The 24,378-nt window shown below is 40.3% G+C and overlaps 2 protein-coding genes and 1 long non-coding RNA gene across 3 annotated transcripts in view; all 3 read right to left on the bottom strand.

Moving 5' to 3' along the window:
* Positions 1-6,278, bottom strand: part of LOC136631165 (fibrillin-3-like) — a 35,165-nt gene extending 28,887 nt beyond the window's left edge. The window contains exons 1-4 of the mRNA XM_066605567.1: positions 6,254-6,278; positions 5,687-5,809; positions 3,633-3,758; positions 1,924-2,040 (exon numbers count right to left, since the gene is read on the bottom strand). Of these exons, the coding sequence (XP_066461664.1) occupies positions 1,924-2,040; positions 3,633-3,758; positions 5,687-5,809; positions 6,254-6,278 (391 nt within the window). The remainder of the gene's footprint in view (positions 1-1,923; positions 2,041-3,632; positions 3,759-5,686; positions 5,810-6,253) is intronic.
* A 2,217-nt stretch (positions 6,279-8,495) lies between these two features.
* On the bottom strand, positions 8,496-12,307 carry LOC136627401 (uncharacterized). Its single transcript, XR_010792789.1, has 3 exons — positions 12,226-12,307; positions 11,031-11,212; positions 8,496-8,607 (listed from the first exon to the last, which is right to left on the bottom strand). It is a non-coding gene; the product is annotated as an uncharacterized lncRNA (long non-coding RNA).
* A 1,260-nt stretch (positions 12,308-13,567) lies between these two features.
* On the bottom strand, positions 13,568-16,782 carry LOC136631009 (mucin-like protein). The gene is made up of 5 exons (XM_066605556.1): positions 16,753-16,782; positions 16,616-16,685; positions 14,957-15,124; positions 14,724-14,837; positions 13,568-13,887 (listed from the first exon to the last, which is right to left on the bottom strand). Exons 1-5 carry the CDS (start codon positions 16,780-16,782, stop codon positions 13,568-13,570), a joined length of 702 nt encoding a protein of 233 aa, XP_066461653.1.
* Positions 16,783-24,378: the final 7,596 nt, after the last annotated feature.

The raw sequence follows: 24,378 nt of genomic DNA, 5'->3' as shown, positions 1-24,378 counted from the left end.
TCGTCGGATCGGTGAGTAGCAAGCGGTTTAAAAACCGCTTTAATTTGCTATTTTATGCCAGGGGGGTGACAGGGGGAATGGGGTAATGTAAAATTTTGATGCTTGCCGCGAGACAACCCCTTTAAGGGGAGCACCTAGAAGGTGAGTGAGGAGACTTAAAAGGCCACGCATGCTCCTCTAGAAAATATATGTAAGTAAAGAAGATGGAACAATAACTTTGCAGCGCCACCTATAAGATGGCAGCATTCCTGCAAATCAATGTCCGATCCTTTATGCAGGTGTTTGAAACAATGATTGGGAATGGAAAAACAAGCCAGAAACCATACACAGACAGCCATTTTGCCCCTCATCAGTGTGCAGGAGGATTCTGGCTCGGCTAGTGAGAGGCCTATGACGTGGATCGGTAGGGGTATCATCACTCCGTAAGGAGAGTACTTATATTATCCAGAGTCTATGTATTCTGACTTGGTTTTCAAATAACAATCATTGTTCCAAGGACCTGTATAAAAGGTTGGATATTGATTTGTAAGAATGCTGCCATCCAATAGGTGGCGCTGCAGAGGTATTGTTCCTTTTTCCTTATTTACAAAAATAATTGGAGTAACACTTTCACAGTCTTTTAGCACTTGCTCAGCAGCTCCAGAAGCTGCCACTCACTGCACCAGGGACCTCTTCACATACCAAGTGGAGGAGAGAGAGAAGCAAGACTGAGTATATGTGACCACTATGGAACATTTACTGAGGTGGACTGGACACAGAATAGCTCTTCAATAGAAACAGTAGGTGGCGCTATTCTAACATTAGTCCTAGAATATCTGGGGAGAGAAACACTTATTCCAATAAGTGTAAATATATAAAATAATCATATGGGCTAGATTTAACTATAAACAATATTTTTTCTGGGACAACCCCTTTAACCCCAGAGTGAAGGCCATTATGCCTTCTTACTGACCTCCATTAAAGTGCTTTTAATTTGCACATACATCTTTTTAAGGCAGTGGCTTGGCTGACTACTGATAAACAGACTTCTGATCTAACAGCCAGTAGCAGAGAAATATCAGATCCTAGCAGTTTAACCCCATATGTGTCACAATCAATAACTGCACCATGTAAGCAGATAACAGGGGGGAGGGAACCCTTTCTGCTAGATACCAGCACCCTGCAGCTTGATTACAAGGTACCAATGGGTTCCCATGGCAGCTGGAAGCCTGACAAAGGCCTCCATGTTTGCCAAGTAAGTCAACCTATTAGACTCCGCCTCCGGCACCTGTTCGTTTGGATATATAATTAGGTATTTCTATCCTCTATTTTTATTTTCCTTCTTGTGTTGATTTACAGATTTAAAAGGAAGGTAACTAATTGTGTGTAATTCCCTACAGCGCACATGGCACAATGCTATTTTTTCACAATATAGGGGGCAATATTGCAAGTGGGGTAGTGGGGTTTGTTAGCTTTTTAGTCCCAGCCTGGCCCTAGAGATCCTACACATCTGTGCATCCATTTAATAAGAACTGTGTAATACTTGCTTTCACCTGTGGTGGTGCAGCAGGGAAACTAAACACTTACTGCTGTGCTTCCCTTACGGATTACAGCAGATGGATGGGGGAACCCAGTAGTGGCAACCCTGTAATCAGCCTATTATCAGGGGACCCATTTAACACAAAATGTGAAACTTCTTTTATTTACATTGGTTAGGTGACAGATTCATTTATAGAACCAAATGTTATCAGACTTAGAGAGAAAAATTATTATTTTATAAATGTAAAGCTATGAAATTCTCAGTTATATGGATTTATATTTATACGCTATATATTATTTTCTGCTAGAATAGACAAGTGGGTAGACTCCAGATCTTCTAGACAGGTAACATTGGAGAATTCAAATGAAATAACATCTTTCTGTATTTGTCTCATTAAATGTTACCTGAACAGCTCTCTCCACTATATCCTGGAAGACACTGACATAAATAGGATCCATTGGTATTTATGCAGAACGATTGGTTGGCACAGTTGGATGTGTTATCGGCACATTCATCGATATCTGTTGGAAAAATAGTTATTAAATTAGTGGGAAATATAGCATGTACACGATAGATAGATAGATAGATAGATAGATAGATAGATAGATAGATAGATAGATAAAAAATAATACGCAAAGTATTGAATATTATTTCAGTGCTGTCAATGTATGAAGTGGTTATATATAGATAATATACAGCATATAATATATATCATTGGTTAATCACAGAGACAGATCGGTTCCTCTATAAAATTAGAAATCACTGTAAAGAATCTACAAACTTTAAAAATTAACTTTTATTATTAAATTTAAAATATGGGACCCACTACTAGGAACATAGACAAAACATACAAAAATGTACTGCTTGGTGTATTAGGAACCAGGTTTCATAAACTAGACCACTAATGGAATTGATATACACACTGCCAGGTAACGTATAATGTGGGAGTCACTTATAGTCTAATAGATGACAAATAGCATCATGATTGCAGCCTCAATGCACTGAATCAGAGTCAACTGTGGATATATATATAGAGCAGATGTGATACTATGCCGATAATTGTGTGCATCCAATGGTGGGGCTATTTAATACAGAACCCTCAATCATATGTTGCTCCTCAAAAATAATATCCACCACACTTAAGGAACGCTACATGGAATAGCTCATATCATAAGATTGGGGGATATATGATATCAGTCCCTAACAGCCACCCTTATAGCTTATCCTCTTCTTATCATAGACTTGCTCCTCCTTTTTAAACTTTTTAACATCCCTTGATGTAAATCTATTGGGATTATTGTTTGCCTAGCAGTGTTATCTTGGTAGTCTTTGATGTTGCTACAGAGGCTAAGTAGTAGTCTAAGCTCTACCAATTATCCCTCATGTTTAGGTATATGGAACTCCAGAGGGAATAATGGTCTGTCTGATAAATACCGTATATCTAGGTGTCTGTTTAGTTAATTTAAACTTCAATGTCCACTTAATCTATACACTCAGTATAACTGTAACTGGTTCATCACGATAATGGAGATTAAGTTTTGGGCTAACATGAAGCCTCAGTGGTTAACTGAGTGGCCTCATGCATCCATACATGCATATACAGCCGCTACCTGAAGTGTCTCAAACGGCCCATATATCAACGTCAAGCCTAGATGTTAAGTTGAGCATTATCATACGGCCACACACAGATGTACACCCGCTGGATTCAGTGTCCCAGTAACTAGGCTCACATAAAGCCTTAATGATTAACTGAGTGCTAACATGCAGCCGTACTTGCATATGCAGCCGCTGAACTTATGTGTCTCGGACGGCCCATATATTAACATCAGACCTGGATGTTAGGTTGAATGTTATCATATGGTCACACACACATATACACCTGCTGGGTTCAGTATCCCAGTAAATTCTGACAGATTGTATGAAGTGGTAATATATAGATAATACAAAGCATAATATATATTTATATATATATATATATATATATATATATATATATATATATATATATATATATATATATATATATATATATATATATATATATATATATATAATTGGGGAGCAAGAAATGTTACAAATATTACAGGATGATGGAATTTTCAGCAGGCCTTACCAACACAGAGTAGGGAGGGATTTCCTTCATAGCCAGGTAAACAGTCACAAGTATAATTTCCAGGAAGGTTGGTACAGTTGCTATTGCTGGCACAATCATTGGCACCATTGCTACATTCATCAATGTCTGAAGAAAAGCAGAAAAACTATTAACTTTAAAATGTATAGGAATCAGTTAGATAAAGAGTATCTTTCATTGGATAAAGTCAGCGGGACTGATTGCATTGCTCCGCAGCCTGAACCCCACTGACTCTCTCTGTTATTTATCCTGGTGCTGACTGTTATTGTATAAAGTGGGCAGTCCCCACTGCTCCCTGTCAGTGGGTGACATCAGACCTGATTGACAGTCTGACATCACTCACTGAGAGTGAGTGGTAGGATCGCCCACTTAACACATTGTCAGAGCCAGGAGGCGGACCTTATTAAGAGCTCATCATGCAAAGTGAGGCGAGTATGGGAGGACCATAGCTAGAGCCATGCAGCCATGCTGTTCTTTATCCAGTGACAGGTCCTCTTTAAGGATTCTAAAGGTTTGGAGTTATTTTATTTGTGTGATATTAGTAACATCATTTATTTCAGCTGGACTACCTTTATTTGTGTGATATTAGTAACCTCATTTATTTCAGCTGCACTACCTTTATTTGTGTGATATTAGTAACATCATTTATTTCAGCTGGACTACCTTTATTTGTGTGATATTAGTAACATCATTTATTTCAGCTGGACTACCTTTATTTGTGTGATATTAGTAACATCATTTATTTCAGCTAGACTACCTTTATTTGTGTGATATTAGTAACATCATTTATTTCAGCTGGACTACCTTTATTTGTGTGATATAGTGACATCATTTATTTCAGCTGGACTACCTTTATTTGTGTGATATTAGTAACATCATTTATTACAGCTGGACTACCTTTATTTGTGTGATATTAGTAACATCATTTATTTCAGCTGGACTACCTTTATTTGTGTGATATTAGTGACATCATTTATTTCAGCTGGACTACCTTTATTTCTGTGATATTAGTAACATCATTTATTTCAGCTGGACTACCTTTATTTGTGTGATATCAGTAACATCATTTACTTCAGCTGGACTACCTTTATTTGTGTGATATTAGTAACATCATTTATTTCAGCTGGACTACCTTTATTTGTGTGATATTAGTAACATCATTTATTTCAGCTGGACTACCTTTATTTGTGTGATATTAGTAACATCATTTATTTCAGCTGGACTACCTTTATTTGTGTGATATAAGTAACATCATTTATTACAGCTGGACTACCTTTATTTGTGTGATATTAGTAACATCATTTATTTCAGCTGGACTACCTTTATTTGTGTGATATTAGTAACATCATTTATTTCAGCTGGACTACCTTTATTTATGTGATATTAGTAACATCATTTATTTCAGCTGGACTACCTTTATTTGTGTGATATTAGTGACATCATTTATTTCAGCTGGACTACCTTTATTTGTGTGATATTAGTGACATCATTTATTTCAGCTGGACTACCTTTATTTGTGTGATATTAGTGACATCATTTATTTCAGCTGGACTACCTTTATTTGTGTGATATTAGTGACATCATTTATTTCAGCTGTACTACCTTTATTTGTGTGATATTAGTAACATCATTTATTTCAGCTGGACTACCTTTATTTGTGTGATAATGGTAACATCGTTTATTTCAGCTGGACTACCTTTATTTGTGTGATATTAGTAACATCATTTATTTCAGCTGCACTACATTTATTTGTGTGATATTAGTGACATCATTTATTTCAGCTGCACTACCTTTATTTGTGTGATATTAGTAACATCATTTATTTCAGCTGGACTACCTTTATTTGCGTGATATAGGTAACATCATTTATTTCAGCTGCACTACCTTTATTTGTGTGATATTAGTAACATCATTTATTTCAGCTGCACTACCTTTATTTGTGTGATATTAGTAACATCATTTATTTCAGCTGAACTACCTTTAAGTCATGTAAAACTATTTTTGATTGAAAGACAAAATGGAGCATAATGCATTACCGGCACACAGAGATCTGTCCCGCTCATCCACTTCATAGCCCGCCTCGCAGCTGCAGTTGTATCCATCCAGGGAATTGATACAAATTTGCTGACAAATTGATGTATTAAGACATTCATTGATATCTAGAAATAAATAATTGTGTTTAGTTTGACTAAAAAGTACAAGAATTTCACCTTTAGGCCTCTCTCACGCAAGTGTTTTTTTTGTAGTTTTTTCAACGCCCAGTAAAATCGCTGCACTGAACCTCCATTAATTTCAATGGAGCTTCTCAGACAAGCATTTTAGCACAGCATTTACAACGTGCGCAAAAATGAATGGTGTATGTTCTACTTTCGAGTGTTGCATCGCGTTTTTGATGCCCTGCATTGCCCATTGAATGGGTACATAAAAAATACTGTAAAACACTGCGTACAGCGTTTTACTGCATTTTTAAGGCCTCATTCACAGGAGCGTTTTAGCGCGGCTAAGTTAGCATTTGTGCGCTGCATTCAACGTTGTAAAAGCTGTGTTGAAAAACGCAGTGTTTTTACAAACTCTTATGTGAGAGGGGCCTTATTTTTTTTTACGCAGAGCTACAATTTCCTCATCCATCATGAGATGCTTCTGTAGTGACCCAGTACATCATCCTGGTACCCTCCATAAATGTCATACATGTATGTCTTATGTTGATGCACTGTGCAAAACTGTCTTGTTATTTGTGTGTTCCCCAGCTGCAGCGCTTGAAGGGTTAATGTTTAATAAAATCCAAAGCCTGCATGTAAATGTACCGTCTGTCTTGTCATGTGGGATGAGAGAAGGTATAAGACTGAATGCTTGAGAGCAGGAAAAGGTCTGAGTAGTGGTCTTCCATCTTGTCTGCCACCTAACACAGAGCCACATGGAGGCACCTTCAGCCTTCTTGTGGTGAAGATGGAAAAGGAGGAGAGATATCCTGTACTACTTGTGGGTTGAATGCTTTGAGTGAGCATCCAAGAGTGAGAGAGCATCTGTAAGTAACTACTTCTTCTCAATGCCAGTGCAGAAGTACTATCTAATCACTTAAGTTTCCTACACGGCTGTCTGGAGCCTGGATCACCGCGTAGAGGTACACCCTTTAATTGTCACACCCACGCATCTTCAAGTCGGGGTGGAGGTACTGCAAGATAAGAGTCTTTGTTCACACATGTGTGTCTTTGAGCTAATGAGAGCCGTGTGAAGGTACTACATTCTAAAGTCATTTGCCTGAATTGTAAAGTTTTAAATTGAACTGCATTGTATTATCTGTTCCAAGTTTTCAAGGAAAGTTAATTCTGGGCTCTAATTGTTCCTAGACATCTGTGGTACTAAGAACTGACTGTCGCTGCATTTATTCTCCGCCGAGAGTCATTCCGGTGTGTGTAGGAAGGGTGGCATCACGCGTGACAAATACAACCCCTATTATCCTGTTAGTGGGCATTCCCTATCCTAGGGGTGTATCTGTGGCCTGCAGTAATACTCTGGCCTTGGCTGCGAGTACTCCCTGCAGGTCAGTCTTTTTTTCTGTCGCAAATACAGAAACCAGCAGAATGAAACCAAACTGAAACAAAAGAAGTAATCCCCATAGAAATCAATCCATTTTCTGCTTTTCATTTTAGAATGAAACAGAAGACCATAAATAAAGTGCTGATGTGAGCGCAGCCTGAGGGCTTATTTAAGGGTGCGTATATCGGCCGCATTTTCATGGCCGGCCGATATACGCTACCATCTGAGCTGTCTTCACCCTTCGCTCTCCCTCACCGGCTCTCTGCCCCTCTCCTTCCCTCCGGCTGTTTGCAAATGGAGGGGGCGGATCTAAACCTCTGCCCCCTGACCGCCCCTTGTCCGCAGCCAGCAATGGGAGGGGCGGAGGTGAACGGGGAAGACAACTCAGATGGTAGTGTATATCAGCCGGCTATGAAAACAGCGTCCGATATATGCTCGTGTGAATAAGCCCCGAGGTCTGTGTCACATGAGCATATTTGTGTGCGCATAATTTGCATGTGCAATAAGCAAAAAAAAAAGAACCCATTGATTTTATTCGGTTCGTTTAAATGTGCTTATTTGGCGTGCGTAAAATACGCAACATGCCCCACTTTCCTGCACTTTTGCGCAGGAAAAGAACACAGATCAAACTCATTAAACTAAATAGCAATTCCAATGGCTGAGAGCATCGGTGTGTTTTTTTCGCGTGCAAAAAGTACAGTAAAATACACGAAAGTGCGTGCAAAAAAGCAACATGCAAAAAATGTGCGAAATGATGCATGCCTGTCATGCTCACCTTACTGATCCCTAGTGACTACTATTCTGATGCTTCCCAGGTCTTCTGGCGAGTTCTACTTCCTGGTGCCTCTCATCACAAACATGTGACTACTTAAGCGAATGCCCTGCTGTAGTAGGTTAATGCTGCAACCAGGGATTTTTTTTCACACCATTCTGATCCTTTTTTAAACAATTGTAATCAGACGGAGAAATTCTTTAATGCTTTCTGTCTCCTTAGAAACAGACTACAAGATGCCAAACACTCTAGTTTAAAAAGTAAAGGTTTGTACTCTTTAAATGTACCAAATCTCAGGAAAACTGAACCCATCTCCAATAAACTATATAAATATTGTAGGAAGGAGTTTAAACAGTGTCCTATTCTCTATGAATGATGGCAATATCTGCCACCTGATATCAGAATTAGATCACTAAAAATCATATGACAAACTCTATATGGAGAAGTAAGGCGAAGCATTTACACACCTGTACAGGTTATCCCGTCTCCAGTTAGATTAGGAGGACAAGCACCACAACGAAATCCTTCCCCAGGTGCTTTATCATCTATACAAGAATTGTTAGTAAAACATTTGTTTTCTGCACAAGCATCAAAATCCTCCTCACAGAACATTCCGGTCCACGCAGCAGAACAGTTACATCCAGCGACCTGCATTGTAAGACAGTAGATGGCAGCACTTATAGAAACTGGACATGTAATTAAATATGCATCCCATAGGCGTAGCGTCAGGGGGTGCTGGGATCGCCATGGCGACCCGGCCCCTGAGCTCAGGGGGCCCCGAGGCCACCCTCTGCAATACCAACATGCACATTTAGTGCATTAATCGCTGGCCGTTCTGACTGCAGCAAAATTCTCATCATGCGGTAGCCGAAACGGCCAGCATGAGAGGAAGGCTCGGCAGAGCAGGGAGGAGGAGGGAGGAACTCACATGGGCCGGCAGGGGAGGATGGAGGAAGTCACATGGGACGGCAGGGGAGGAGGGAAGAATTCACATGGGGCGGCAGAGCACAGTGATCATGTGCTGCCCCCTGCTTCCTGCTGGACGGGAAGCTTCTGAGTTGCTGGCTTGCTGCTGCTGTCACATGAAGGAGAAGTGGACCGGGCCCTGGGGTAAGTGCATATGTGTGTGTCTGTCTGTCTGTCTCCCTCCTTTATCTATCTGCTATCTATCTATCTATCTGCTATCTATCTCATATCTATCTATCTATCTATCTGCTATCTATCTATCTCCTATCTATCTATCTATCTATCTATCTATCTATCTATCTATCTATCTCTCTCTCTCTCTCATATCTATCTATCTATCTGCTATCTATCTATCTATCTGCTATCTATCTGCTATCTATCTATCTATCTATCTATCTCCTATCTATCTATCTATCTCCTATCTATCTATCTATCTATCTCATATCTATCTATCTGCTATCTATCTATCTGCTAGCTAGCTATCTATCTGCTGTCTATCTATCTATCTCATATCTATCTATCTGCTATCTATCTGCTAGCTATCTATCTATCTGCTATCTATCTGCTATCTATCTACTATCTGCTATATATCTATCCCATATCTATCTATATACTATCTATCTATAGATAGTATATAGATAGATGTGGGATACATAGATAGTATATAGATAGCAGATAGATAGATAGTATATAGATAGCAGATAGCTAGTATATAGATAGATATGGGATAGATAGTATATAGATAGATATGGGATGGATAGTATACAGATAGATAGATAGTGTATAGATAGATAGTGTATAGATAGTTATGAGATAGATAGATAGTATATAGATAGATAGTGTATAGATAGATATGGGATAGATAGATAGATAGATAGTATATAGATAGATATGGGATACATAGATAGTATATAGATAGCAGATAGATAGATAGTATATAGATAGCAGATAGCTAGTATATAGATAGGTATGGGATAGATAGATAGTATATAGATAGATATGGGATAGATAGATATATAGTATATAGATAGATATGGGATAGATAGATAGATAGTATATAGATAGATATGGGATAGATAGATAGATAGATAGATAGATAGATAGATAGATAGATAGATAGTATATAGATAGATATGGGATAGATAGATAGATAGATAGATAGATAGATAGATAGATAGATAGATATGGGATAGATAGTGTATAGATAGATAGATAGTATATAGATAGATATGGGATAGATAGATAGATAGATAGATAGATAGATAGATAGATAGATAGGAGATAGATAGATAGGAGATAGATAGATAGATAGATAGATATGGGATAGATAGATAGATAGATATGGGATAGATAGATAGATAGATATGGGATAGATAGATAGATATGGGATAGATAAATAGTATATAGATAGATATGAGATAGATAGTAGATAGATAGATAGATAGATAGGAGATAGATAGATAGATAGATAGTATATAGATAGATATGGGATAGATAGATAAATAGTATATAGATAGATATGAGATAGATAGTATATAGATAGATAGATAGACACGTGTTCAGAAAACGCAGCTTGAAATCGTGGCATTTTTACCAGGATTTCGAGCAGCGTTTTCAAACACAGGTTACAGCGTCTGACGGCACTTTTTAATACACCCCATCATTGTGAGGAGGTGTGTTAAAAACCACGACAACGCAAAAATAGAACAGACAGCTCTCGAAAATCACAGCGTTAGAAACACCGTGTTCGAGCGCAGGTTTAAGTAAGCTCATTAAAATCTCTGGGAGTGTTGTACCGCGGTTAGTACGGCGCTCGGGATACCGCGCTACTAGCGGTAAAAAGCGCTGTGTGTGTGAGAGTGGCCTGCGGGGCTACAAACAAATGTTCATGTGCAGGAAATGCGTCATGTTTGGAAAAATTACGCCAAGGGGGAGATCATGTATGCAGCACGATCTACGTATGGGTATGGGGGAGTGTGGGGTGGAGGCCCAGGGGGGGGCCCCAAGCTGAACTTCTGCACCCGGGCCCCATAGCCCTTAGGTACGCCCCTGATGCATCCCACTGTAGTAAAATACAATGGCCATTATTCAATATGTTGGTTTACCTGGAAGGTTGTGGTCTCATCTCCTAGAGTAATGGCACCATCATAGAGGCAGCTGCCATTGTTGGTACAGTTGCAGAGCACCAGGGTTAGAACCACTGCAGTGGTGGTTTTGGTATCACTGGCCACTATGGTGACGTTAATAGGTGTTGAGCTGGTGGGATTCCATACCAACATCCCATCAGCTGTACAGCAGAAAAGAAGGAAGGGAAGGAAGCACATTTATTAAGTAAAGAAATTATTGATTTGGTATGCTTTATATTTCAATTAAGTGATTGGCTCATAGCAAACTCATAGGCTGGATTGGATACTTTAAGGGCCCTTTTACACGGCTGTTAGGGCGCCCACCCACTGGCGATTTGCGTTTCTCTGCGTTTTTTCTCAAGAGCAATTAGAATTGAATGTACTCCCACCCACTGGCGTTTTGCGTTGCGTTGCGTTTTTTAACATAGGAACCGGCAGTTGCATATGTGTCCTTATTTTTCTCCTAATGCACCCATGAAAGTCAATGGAAATTAATGGAAACGCCGCGAAAACGCAGCAAAAAACGCCGCGGGAAAAGCACCGCGAAAACGCGGCGTTTTTCACGCGCGGAAATCGCAAACGCCAGTGGGTGGGCGCCCTTAAACTCACGTAAGTGCTGTTCAATATGGACAGAACTCACATGGAAAATGAACGCATTCATTTGAAGGTGTTTATTCACAAGGGCAATATTTTTCACTTGGACAGATGGTTAAATTTTGAAAAAAATCACTGCAAGTCGCATATCACACAGCAGAATCGTATCATGCATGTAAATACAGCCTAAGGACTTATTCATAGGTCTTGCCCTATCTTTTTGTTGAGATACGCTGGAGGCTCCCATAGATTACTATGGGAGCTTGAAAAAAAGAGAGTGGGTTTAACTGCATCCAGTGCTGGGAAAAGACTACAGCTGCCTCTAGTAAAGTATTACGAGAATTTATGCTGACTGAAGGATTTCCGCACTGCAGAGTATTTTTCCGCTAATACACCGCACCTGCCTGTCTGAATGGACGAGAAAATGCGAATTAAGACCAGGACATGATTGTGGGTTATTCCTTTTCATGCGATTTTCAGCCATCGTGAAAACGTATACACTCGCCTGAAAGAGAACTTAAACTGCAAGGCAGCTTCGGCTATATATTGCAACTATCACGACCACTTGACATATTCTCACCTGTTATATTGATGTCAGAGGAGTCTGTCTGCAGAGAGAAGATCACCGCTTCATTGCTATCATCAGTGCCTGTGTAATAGACAGTTATCGGCTCCAACAGCTTAGTGCTAATGGTGGTGGGTCCAGTAACATTCGGAGGAAAGTTATCTGTAGAGACAAGTTGCACCTTTTATTAACTGATTGTACAGATTTGGGCTATAATGTGTTAATGGTTTGTTCATCTAGAGCAGGGGCGCACAAATCATGTTCTGGGGGCTGTGATGCTATTTTGTGCAGCCCCCTACTATCTGGTAGTTAAGTACTTGTGATACACTGCATGATCATCTCTGAGATCTTCATATATCAGCAAATTACAGTGGAGAGAGCTGCATGCATCTTCTAGTTTTTTGGAGTGCATATGGGGAGAAGAGGATCCCCATTCTCGCAATAGTTGGGAAGTGGAATCGTCACTTATCAAACATTTCTGACATAATATTTAGATATGGCATAGATGTCTTAGATGGTAATATTCATTTAGGGCTTCATTCACATGGGCTTATATCGGCCGCATTTTCACGTCAATATACGCCACCCATCTGAGGCATCGGTTTCCAATGTCTTAGTTCAGATGAGCGATTTACCGGTGCGTAAAAACGGCTGACCGGCAAAGATAGCGCATACGATGCGCATTGCGGCCAGCTGTTTTTTTATGGCGGCTGAGAAAGATAGTTTTGGATCTGTCTTTTCCGGTCGGAATACAATCGGTCCCATAGAATCCTATGGAAGCCGATGAGAGCTTCCAGCAAAGGGAGATGGGAGGGAGTTTAGCAGCGTCTCTGCTAAATTCCTTCCCCTTCGCTCCCCCTCGCTGCCCCTTGCCAGATGTCAGCAAAGGGAGGGGGCAGAAGATTAGCACTCTAGCTCCCGCCCGTCCCACTGCAGACAGCCGGCAAGGTGGCGGAGTTTGGAAAACTAGCTCCTGCCCCCTCCCATTGCTAGGAGCCAGAGAGGGGGAAGAAGTTTAGCTCTCCTTCCGCCAGACGGTATCTCGGGTGTGGCGTATACACGCCGCACCCCGGCCATCTGAACGGGTGCATAAACAACTGCTGCTTCTTGTTCATGCGATTTTCGGCTGGACTGTGGCTGAAAATCATAGCATCCGTGTGAAAGCGGACTAAGGTTTATAGTGGCCCGTGGGAGAGATACAGTTTGACAATGTGGCCTTTGGACAGGAAAAGGTCATGCACCCAACCTAGAGGATAGTATTTCTAAAGAAGGACATGGTAAGAATGTTGAGATAGAATGGCAATTTTGACTTGTCACTGCTGTATATTCTTGGAATTAAAGCAAAAAATATATAAAATTACTGAAAAAGTATAAGAAAAAAACATAAAGCAGAGAGTAAAGGATATTTCTTACTCATCAAGCTGTTTTGTTCTGTCGCTGAGTTGAAACTAGTAAGTGTGGCGACTCCTAAAGCATCATTTCCAGTACTCAGAATATCAAAAATACATTCATCGTTTCCTTGACATGTTTGATTTGCTTTATCGATGGCATCACTGCTACTGGTCAGAAGTAGCTCGTCGTAAAACATTGGTACAAATGTGTTGTTGTTGTAGGTGTTCCAGGATTCTCCAGTTGTTTCATCGTAGATGAAGATGCTGTCCAAAGGTGTTGTTTTCCCTGGGGAACAAATTACATGATCAATAGAGAGTGCAACACTTTCTAATTCTACTGCCTGGACTTATGACTAAGGGCTCATTCACACGGCCGTGTGCCTAAAACGCAGTGTTTTATCACCGTGGGAGGTGCAACCCATAGTGAACAAAAGGGCTGTACGTAAAAAAAAAGAACATGCTGTGTACTTTTTCATGAGCATATTACATGCAATTTATGTGAATGGATCAATGAAAATAAAAGTACTGTCTGCTCGTGGGAATGAGCCCTGAAGGACACTATTTTGGCATATGCCGGGTAAATGGGATCCTATAATTGTGTTTGGCATATTAGAGTTTATATAAGGCTGCTTTCACACCTGCATTAGGACTCAGTTCAGGGTTTTTATCTATCTGCTCCATTTTTGGAGTAGAGAAACTGCAATATAACTGAAAATAGCAGATCCACTTTTTTCTCAATTGATTTCAGTGCAATTTCCATAAAAAGGAAAGCAAACTGAAGTCTTTCAGGTTCACGATTTTTCTGAATGGAAAAATAATGCTGCAGACTATTTTTCTGTCCATAAAAACGGAAACCTAACGAAACAGAAGCAAACTGAAGCCTTTTTATTTACTTTCCATGTTTTTGAAACCCTATTGAGAAAAAATGGGGAAAAAATGGATCCGTTGTTTTCCATTTTACATCAGTATTCTCCACAATTTATCATGTGATTCTCCCATTCTATTCTGTGTACCAGCAAATCTGCTACACCACAAAGTGGTAAAAGCAGTGAATTAAGTCGCTCATCTTAGAACTAATAGGTCTTTTTAAGGAACACAAGTTACATTCAGATAACCACTTACATGTCATTCCAATTTCAAATATCAGGGATTCATTGGGAAGTTTCACGCCATTAAATTCCAGTTTGGTCCCATTTGCTGCCATCAGATCATCGGTCTTATCATCATTGAAAACTCCTGTGAAATCATGTACATTTTTAAAGCCAATATACTACAGATCACAAGGTAACATATTTACAATACTGTACATAAATACACTGTAACAATTGAAGAACTGGCAGGAGAAGGCATCTTACCCAGGAGACCTTCTGTTCTGTTCCTGTAGGTAATATCGAACATTGTGATAAAGTTCAAAGCTCCCTGGTCAGCAGAAACTGTAATCGAGATCCCACCATCGAATGCGGCCTGTATTTCATCTCCGCTTGTCTTCTCTAGTGTTATTTTGCTTATATACGTCACATTGTCTGGAAAGATTTCATGTATATTAACCAAGTGTAATCACAGAAAACAGGATTTACATACTAAATGTAACAATGTTATTTGACATTTATCATAGGACCCCTAAGTTGTATTTGATATGATTTAGCTAAATCTTTGTTCTAAAGATATACTACTATAGAAAATGGTCAATTGTCATTAGCTGAACCCAGCAAACAAATATCTAGAATCGCGTCAAATGGAACTATGATGATATCACATCAGCCCTGGCCCAAGGGACCGCACCTTCTGCGCATGTACCCTGTCATTCAGAAATGGGCGCTGATGAGTACCTTCTTCCTGTCACTGCAGAAGGTCCATGAGGGGTTATCTGTCCAAAATCCTTCAGTGGGCTCAGTGTATAATGTACTTGCTACTACATATCCTGTGGTGTATGGACTAGTTTGGTTGACAGGGAGGTGTTTCCCTATGCCAGACAATCAACCATAATGGAAGTATATTTCTATTTCTGACCAGCTTTTTTATTGGTACTGGTTATTTTCCTGCCTTAGCTGTTTGGTTAGGCAGCAAAATCCTGTCAACTAAGTATCTGTGGCTATTTATTCTGTGTGGGGCTTATTCACTTGTATCTTATACTGTGTTGTATACATAGCTTTTTTTCATCTGCATTAAATGTCTTCCCAAGCTTCCATTTAGGGACAGACTAGGTGCTTTAAGTTCCTGACGTCGGTTCACCCCTATCAGTGTACTCACCCTCAAGGTCTGTCACAACAAAGTTAGTTAGGGATAGTGTTCCCATCCCTGTAGTTCTGTTACTGTTATTCGGCCTATTTTGTCTTTCCTGCTTTTTACTCATATACGTCTATATCGGTCATTGTGAACATTGACTACAGAATGTCTTTGTCTATCGTGTTAGGCTACCTTCACACTGGTTAGCGAGATACTGGTCCAAAAACCTTGGCCTCATATCTCGTTGGCAATAAGCAATTTTCACAGCGATGTGAGGTCTTTTTTTATTTAAAAATACCTTGCATCAATTCGGATTAATTGCGATCTCAACACGTCAGAGAATCTCAAGTGTTTCCTATTGATTTCAATGAGAAACACCGCATCGCACTCCCATACATATCGCATGGCATGCGAGCACCATGTGATGTCTTTTAAGTTCCCATTGAAAACAATGGGCGAGGTGTTCTGTGGGAACAATATAAAAATTGCAGTATCACTGTTAAAAAAAAAATTGCTCATGTAAATAAGTCCATTCAGAAGAATGGAGTTCATATTTGTGCGAGATTCTTGCCCTCAGTGATGTCCGTGATGGCTGACATATTTTCACCATGTAGAAACGTAACAGTTTCACTCAAGTCAAAAGATAATCTTAATAAACACAGCTCAATAAGAATATTCTGAGTGCTTTTCTATTGTACTTTTTTTTTAATCAAACAAAACTATTTTATTCGGGCCAAAAAATATTTGAAAGTTGCAGTCAATATAAATAATGTGGAATGTTATCTTACCTGGTAAAGTATATTCAGCACCATTGAGTTTCACAATAGTTGAATTGCTTCCCTGAAGAATCCACTCAATCTATACAAAAAGACAAGTTATGAAAAAGCTGTAGAGTGATACAGTCACTATGATACAGTATGTTTACTTTGTTTCCTGTCAACTTTGTACAACACATAGCGTGCAAACACTGTAAAGGTGGATACTGTACATAAAAAAGCCAACTTTACCGTTGTCTGATTTTGAAATATTGCAGCTAGACCCACAAAGTTGGTTGCCTGCGTGCCATTGCCAGCCCTAGCAGTACGCCCCTGAAGCCTGAAGATAACTGTGTCATTCTCATCTTTGACATTGGCCAAAATGAACTCTCCCAAGCCATTGAATGTATATTTTACTCCATCTATTGTGTCGATGTGGGGGTCACCAAATAAGGAGCCTATATAAAAACATTAATGTATTCAGTTTATCTTTAAAAAAAGTTTCAAAAATAAAAGATTGACAGCTGGGTAGCCTCATGCTACTTATGCTCACCAAGACCAGGTGGGATATATCCAGAGCAATAATCATAAGGTCTTCTCTGCCGGTATAAGGAACATAGAGATGAAGAGCCAGAGTATTTGCAGCAGTTATTATAGGGATCAACTTCATGTTCTGTTTGGACAAGATAAATATAATATTACAGTAACATTTTGTTGTTTGACAATTTAACATATTATATGTCAAAGTGATATACCATATGCCATTATATCTTAATGATCTGCTAAAAATCCAGAAATGTATCATGTTGTAAAGAACATTACTTTCTTATGTGAGTAGCAAAAAGCTCTAAAGTCAAAGATCTAAATCATTTAGGAATATTTAAAGAGGAATATAATGCAGTCTGCAGAAACTGTAGGGCAAGTGTCAGAAAAGCTAAAGCTAATAATGAATTGAGGCTTGCAGCAAAGGCCAAAAGCAATAAACAAGGATTTGGGGGGTATGTCAAAAGCAAAAAAAAAGTCAAAGATGCTTATTGGAAGCTTACAAGATGAAAATAGTGAATTGGTTAAGAATAGAGATGAGCGAGCACCAAAATGCTCGGGTGCTCGTTACTCGAGTCGAACTTTCAGTGATGCTCGAGAGTTCGTTTCGAGTAACGAACCCCATTGAAGTCAATGGGCGACTCGAGCATTTTTGTATATGACTGGTGCTCCGCTAAGGTTTTCATTTGTGAAAATCTTAGCAAATCACCAAAGTCATGTAAAAAACACAGAAATGGATAGGGCAGATGAGGAGCAACATGCAGGGCTGCATTTCGGGCTCTGAGGTCTCACTATTAAGCCACAATAGTGGCAAGAGTGAGCCCCCCCCCCCCCCGCACTGTCAGCATAAAGATCATTCTCCTCTGCCACAGCTGTAACAGCTGTGGCAGAGAAGAACGATGTTAGCCCATTGAATTCAATGGAGCCGGCAATACAGCCGGCTCCATTGAAAGCAATGGGCTGCCGGCGAGCGCGGGATGAATTTTCGGGAAGGGCTTAAAAATATAAGCCCTTCCCTGAAAAAGAAACATTTTAGTGCGAAACAAAAAAAGAATTTAAAAAAACGTACCTCTCCGTACCTTCATAAGCCCTTCCCTGAAAAGCCATTTAAATTAGTGCAAAAAATAAAAAAAACAATTCTCACCTCCCTTCAGTTGCCGGGGCTCAGCCGCGACTTCTAGCGCTGTCCCAGGCTCTGTAGTTCTGAGCTATCAGCAGCCGGTTATTTAAAATCCACAGCTGCTGATAGCTGAGCAGCGCTACAGAGCCGGGGACAGCGGCAGAAGTCCCCGCTGAGCCCCGGCAGCTGTTAGTGGCTTTGCAGGTAAGGGCTTCATAAGCCCTTCCCTGAAAAGCCTTTTAAAATAGTAAAAAAAAAAAAAAAAAAATAGGTACTCACCTCCCTTCAGCTGCCGGGGCACAGCCGCGTCTTCTCCTGCTGTCCCCTGCACTGTGTTGCTGAACTGCTGATCTATCACCAGCCGGGGATTTAAAATCCCCGCCTGCTGAAAGAGCTGAATGTAATTGGCCGAGGTGCTCAGCCACTCACAGGCAGCTCTCACCTGTCATTCATTCGGGGAGAGCTGCCTGTGATTGGCTGAGCACCTCAGCCAATCACATTCAGCTCTTTCAGCAGGCGGGGATTTTAAATCCCCGGCTGGTGATAGATCAGCAGTTCAGCACCACAGTGCAGGGGACAGCAGGAGAAGACGCGGCTGTGCCCCGGCAGCTGAAGGGAGGTGAGTATCTATTTTTTTGTTTTTTAAATCACTTTTAATTCATTTCCAGGGAATGACTTATATGTAAAGCCCTTGCCTGAAAAAGAATTCAGGTGTGCCAGCAGACCATTGTCTTCAATGGAGTCGCCGGCAGCAGCAGCGGCTCCATTGAAGAGAATGCCTGCATTTTTATTCTTTTTTACACTAAAATCTTTCTTTTTCAGGGAAGGGCTTATATGTAAAGTCCTTCCCTGAAAAGTAATGCAGGGAGCCAGCAGGCCATTGTTTTCAATGGAGACGACGGCAGCAGCCACGGCTCCATTGAAAACAATGCGTGCATTCCCTATGGTGCAAGCATGTCCTATCTTTGCAGGTACGCACCTGCAAAGTACGGACATGTGCACACACCATAGGGAATGCAGTGTTGTAAACACAAGCGTGTTTTTGTGCGTGCGCATGCACGCACTAAAACACGCTCGTCTGAACGCACCCTTCAGGATGATTTCAGGTAAGGGCTTATATTTTTAAGCCCTTCCTGAAAATTCATCCTGCGCTCGCCGGGATGAATGACAGGTGAGAGCTGCCACTCACAGGCAGCTCTCACCTGTCATTCATTCGGGGAGAGCTGCCTGTGATTGGCTGAGCACCTCAGCCAATCACATTCAGCTCTTTCAGCAGGCGGGGATTTTAAATCCCCGGCTGGTGATAGATCAGCAGTTCAGCACCACAGTGCAGGGGACAGCAGGAGAAGACGCGGCTGTGCCTCGGCAGCTGAAGGGAGGTGAGTATCTATTTTTTTTGTTTTTTAAATCACTTTTAATTCATTTCCAGGGAATGGCTTATATGTAAAGCCCTTCCCTGAAAAAGAATTCAGGTGTGCCAGCAGACCATTGTCTTCAATGGAGTCGCCGGCAGCAGCAGCTGCTCCATTGAAGAGAATGCCTGCATTTTTATTCTTTTTTACACTAAAATCTTTCTTTTTCAGGGAAGGGCTTATATGTAAAGTCCTTCCCTGAAAAGTAATGCAGGGAGCCAGCAGGCCATTGTTTTCAATGGAGCCGCCGGCAGCAGCCGCGGCTCCATTGAGAACAATGCGTGCATTCCCTATGGTGCACGCATGTCCTATCTTTGCAGGCACGCACCTGCAAAGTACGGACATGTGCACACACCATAGGGAATGCAGTGTTGTAAATACAAGCGTGTTATTGTGCGTGCGTATACACGCACCAAAACATGCTCGTCTGAACGCACCCTTCAGGATGATTTTCAGGTAAGTGCTTATATTTTTAAGCCCTTCCCGAAAATTCATCCCGCGCTCGCCGGCAGCCCATTGCTTTCAATAGAGCCGACTGTATTGCCGGCTCCATTGAATTCAATGGGCTAACATCGTTCTTCTCTGCCACAGCTGTTACAGCTGTGGCAGAGGAGAACGATCTTTATGCTGACATAATTTTTATTTTTTATTTTTACACATCATAGGATGATTTTCAGGTAAGGGCTTATATTTTTAAGCCGTTCCCGAAAATTCATCCCGCGCTCGCCGGCAGCCCATTGCTTTCAATGGAGCCGGCTGTATTGCCGGCTCCATTGAATTCAATGGTCAGTGCTCGTTTAATCGAGACGAGTACCGCGTGGTGCTCGTCTCGAGTAACGAGCATCTCGAGCACCCTAATACTCGAACGAGCATCAAGCTCGGATAAGTATGCTCGCTCATCTCTATTTAAGAATGATGTCGTGAAGGCCGAACTTCTAAATTCCTATTTTGCATCTGTTTTCTCTCAGAAAGTAGATGGAGCATCAACCGATCTTCCCTGTGCTATTGAGGGAATAACAGAATGCAGGCTATCGATAAGCAAAGAGATGGTGAGGGAACACTTAGCTAACTTAAATGAATTCAAGTCTCAAGGTCCAGATGAATTACATCCTAGGAAACTAAAGGAAGCAGCAGAAGTAATTGCTGAACCACTCGCCATAATCTTTGAAAACTCCAGAAGAACAGGAGAAGTCCCAAAAGATTGGAAAAGGGAAAATGATGTCCCCATCTTCAAAAAAGGGATGAAGGTGGATCCAGGAAACTACAGGCCTGTGAGTCTGACTTCTATACTGGGAAAGATCTTTGAACAAATTATTAAACAGCATGTATGCAAGTACCTGGATAAAAATGGAGTAATTAATCAGAGCCAGGATGGGTTTGTAACAAATAAGTCATGCCAGACAAATCAAATTTCTTTCTATGACAGAATCACCGACAGAGTTGTTCAGGGAAATGCGGGGGATATAGTATATCTTGACCTTAGTAAAGCATTTGGCAAAGTATCTCATACCATACTTATTGAAAAAATGACCAAATATGGGATTGACAAGGCAACTGTTGGATGGATTCCCAACTGGCTGAGTGATCGTACTAAAAGAGTGGTCTTAAATGGTTGCACATCTAAGTGGAAGAATATATCAAATGGGGTACCACAAGGCTCTGTCCTAGGCCCAGTGTTGTTCAACATTTTTATAAATGATCTGGAAGAGGGAATTCATGGGAAACTGATCAAATTTGCCGATGACAAAAAGCTGGGAGGGATAGCTAACACTAGAAAAGAGAGAGTATTTAAAAAGATCTAGAAAAGCTTGAACAGTGGACGGTGACTAAAAGAATGGTATTTAACAAGGAGGAATGCAAAGTCCTACATTTGAGCAAGAAAAATGAAAAAAGCACATACAGAATTGGAAGAACTGGGCTAAGCAGCAGCACATTTGAAAAAGACTTGGGTATACTATTAGATCATAGACTGAACATGAGTCAACAATGTGATGCAGCAGCCAAAAAGGCAAACACAATTCTGGGATGTATTAAGAGAAGCATAACTCTTTCTTCCTCTACTCTTCCTTAGTCAGATCTCATCTGGAATACTGTGTCCAGTTCTGGGCACCCCACTTTAAGAAAGACATAGACAAACTGGAGCAAGTTCAGAGAAGAGTTACCAGGATGGTGAGCGGTCTGCAAATCATGTCCTATGAGGAACGGTTAAAGGATCTTGGAATGTTTAGCTTGTAAAAAAGAAGGCTGAGAGGAAACTTAATAGCTGTCTACAAATATCTGAAGGGCTGTCACAGTGCAGAGGTATCAGCCCTATTCTCATTTGCACAAGCAAAGACTAGAAGCAATGGGATGAAACTGAAAGTAAGGAGACACAAATTAGATATTAGAAAAAACTTTCTAACAGTGAGGGTGATCAATGAGTGGAACAGGTTACCATGGTAGGTGGTGAGTTCTCCTTCAATGGAAGTGTTCAGACAAAGGCTGGACAAATATCTGTCTGGATTATTTAGTGAATCCTGCCCTGAGTAGGGGGTTGGACCAGATGACCCTGGAGGTCCCTTCCAACGCCACAATTCTATAATTCATTTCCATCAATGTGTATGATAATTTTAATATTACCTTTGTACTGCTTTCTTTCTGTCTGTAAGTTGTTTCTATACTCCCATGGGGTTGGTAAATATCTTTCTTTCTCTCCATAGGACAAACTGCCCCAATAATTGTAGTAACATCTTGTGCCTCCTCCATACCATGTTGAAAATGCGGTTTGAAAAGTGTTGTATGAAGTATACAAATCTGAGAGAGCAAAAAAAACAAACTATTTAGTGAAACATACAGATGCAGCAAAATTTAACATGACTCAACACATTAAAATAACTTTTTGGGCCACAGTTTATTAGACTTTTCAATTGTTTCACAATGGGTTTTATCGTCTTGGGATAAAATAACAATAGGTTTTAAAAGGCTTATGATAAGATAACTTAACACTAAAAGTTAACGCAGTCACGTTAAACTTTGCTACATCTGTAAATCATTATTTACATTTTAACGGCATTTGATACAATCGCTTCTACTTTTAAATGTTGTGTCACTTCTAGCTATTGATGACCTATCTTCAGGATAGGTCATCAATAGCAGATCAGCAGAGATCTGCGGCTTAGGACTCCCAAGGTTTAGCTGTTTCCCAGGGTCGGTACCTGTGTACATGTAGCTGTTTTTCTGCCAGAGGCAGACAACTTTGTAAATTGCACAGTGGTCGCTGCTGGTACTTCAGCAATACAACCAGGGCTACTGTGCAATGCATGAAGCTCTCTGCTTCTGGCAGAAAAACATCTCCATTCACACATGCACCAGCCTGGGGGAACAACTGATCACCAGGGCTCACAAGACATGTATCCCTGCCGATCTATTATTGATAAGGATTTTGTCATCAATAGCTGGAAGTGGGAAACCAAAAACTGACCAAAAAGTCACATGCATCCCAATATTTAATCCATAAAAACTACAGCTCAACCAGTAAAAAACAAGCCAAAGAAAAACTAAAAAAGCACTGAGGCTCCAAATGTTAGCAGAAAGCAATTTTTTAATACGCTTTTTAAAATTATTTTTTTAAGGCCTCGTTCAGACGAGCATTTTTTTATGTGCACAAATAGCCACACAAAAAGATTGTGTCCATTAGAACCAATGGTTTCCTATTGCAGCGTTTACATGAACGATTTTTAGACACCCGAAATACTCGCACCTGCAAAAGATAGGACATGCGTGGCTACAATGCACGCATCTAAGGTGTGGGCTGCGTGAAAAGATAGGACCTGACCTATCTTTGGTTCGTGTTGTGCAGGAGTTCCCACTGACACCTATGGGAGCTGGATTAACATGCAGCATGACCACGGATCGTGTAAACCAGCAAATTATGCGTGGATATACATCGCGCCTTTAGCTTCGTTCGCGCATTTTTTTCCACACGTGAGTGGTGATTTGTTTCTGTGGCTTTTCGTGCCCAAAAAAACACTAGTCTGAACAAGGCCTATATGTAGTAAAACAAAATAAAAGCTTTATACTATTGGTATTGCTGTAATTGTACTGATAATAAAGTGAAATTGTTGTTTTTACTGGTGGTCACTGAACACCATAAAAACAAAGCAGAATTGCGTTTTTTTTATTCCACCTAACTTCCCGAAAGTTTTAAATGTTCTTCAATACATTATATGGTACCATTAAATAATACAACTTGTCCCTTATACAACCATGGCTACAGAAAAATTAAAAACAAGATATGGCTCTTGGAAGGTAGTGATGAAAAACCTCAAAGAAAGAAAAAAGAGAGATGTAACCAGAAGGGGTTAAACCAATGCTATACTGTGTGTGTTTGATAAGATTTCACACTTAAATTATAATTTACATACATTTTTACAGTTTGTAGAAACATGTACATTTTATATGAGCAGTTATGTCTTGTAGAAGTGCGTATTTTATCTTGAGCAGGCAAAAATGCGAGGTTCATTTAAAGTTTTGGTCAGTTTGAAAAAACTGCTTTTCATCATATGGCTTGTAGTTCTTCTTTATACATACATGTATGATAAAATGTACTTAGCTATATAAGGACTGACCTGTACTTTTCTCTGGAAAGCCATAAAAACTTAGACGATGTGCTGATGTATAGGAGGAATCAAATGTAGCTTGATTGTAAGAGCACGGGCATGGCCGAGTGTAATACATCCAGT

The sequence above is a fragment of the Eleutherodactylus coqui genome, chromosome 1, assembly GCF_035609145.1.
Source record: "Eleutherodactylus coqui strain aEleCoq1 chromosome 1, aEleCoq1.hap1, whole genome shotgun sequence".
Classification (NCBI taxonomy): domain Eukaryota; kingdom Metazoa; phylum Chordata; class Amphibia; order Anura; family Eleutherodactylidae; genus Eleutherodactylus; species Eleutherodactylus coqui.
This window is presented reverse-complemented; position numbering and strand designations above follow the sequence as displayed.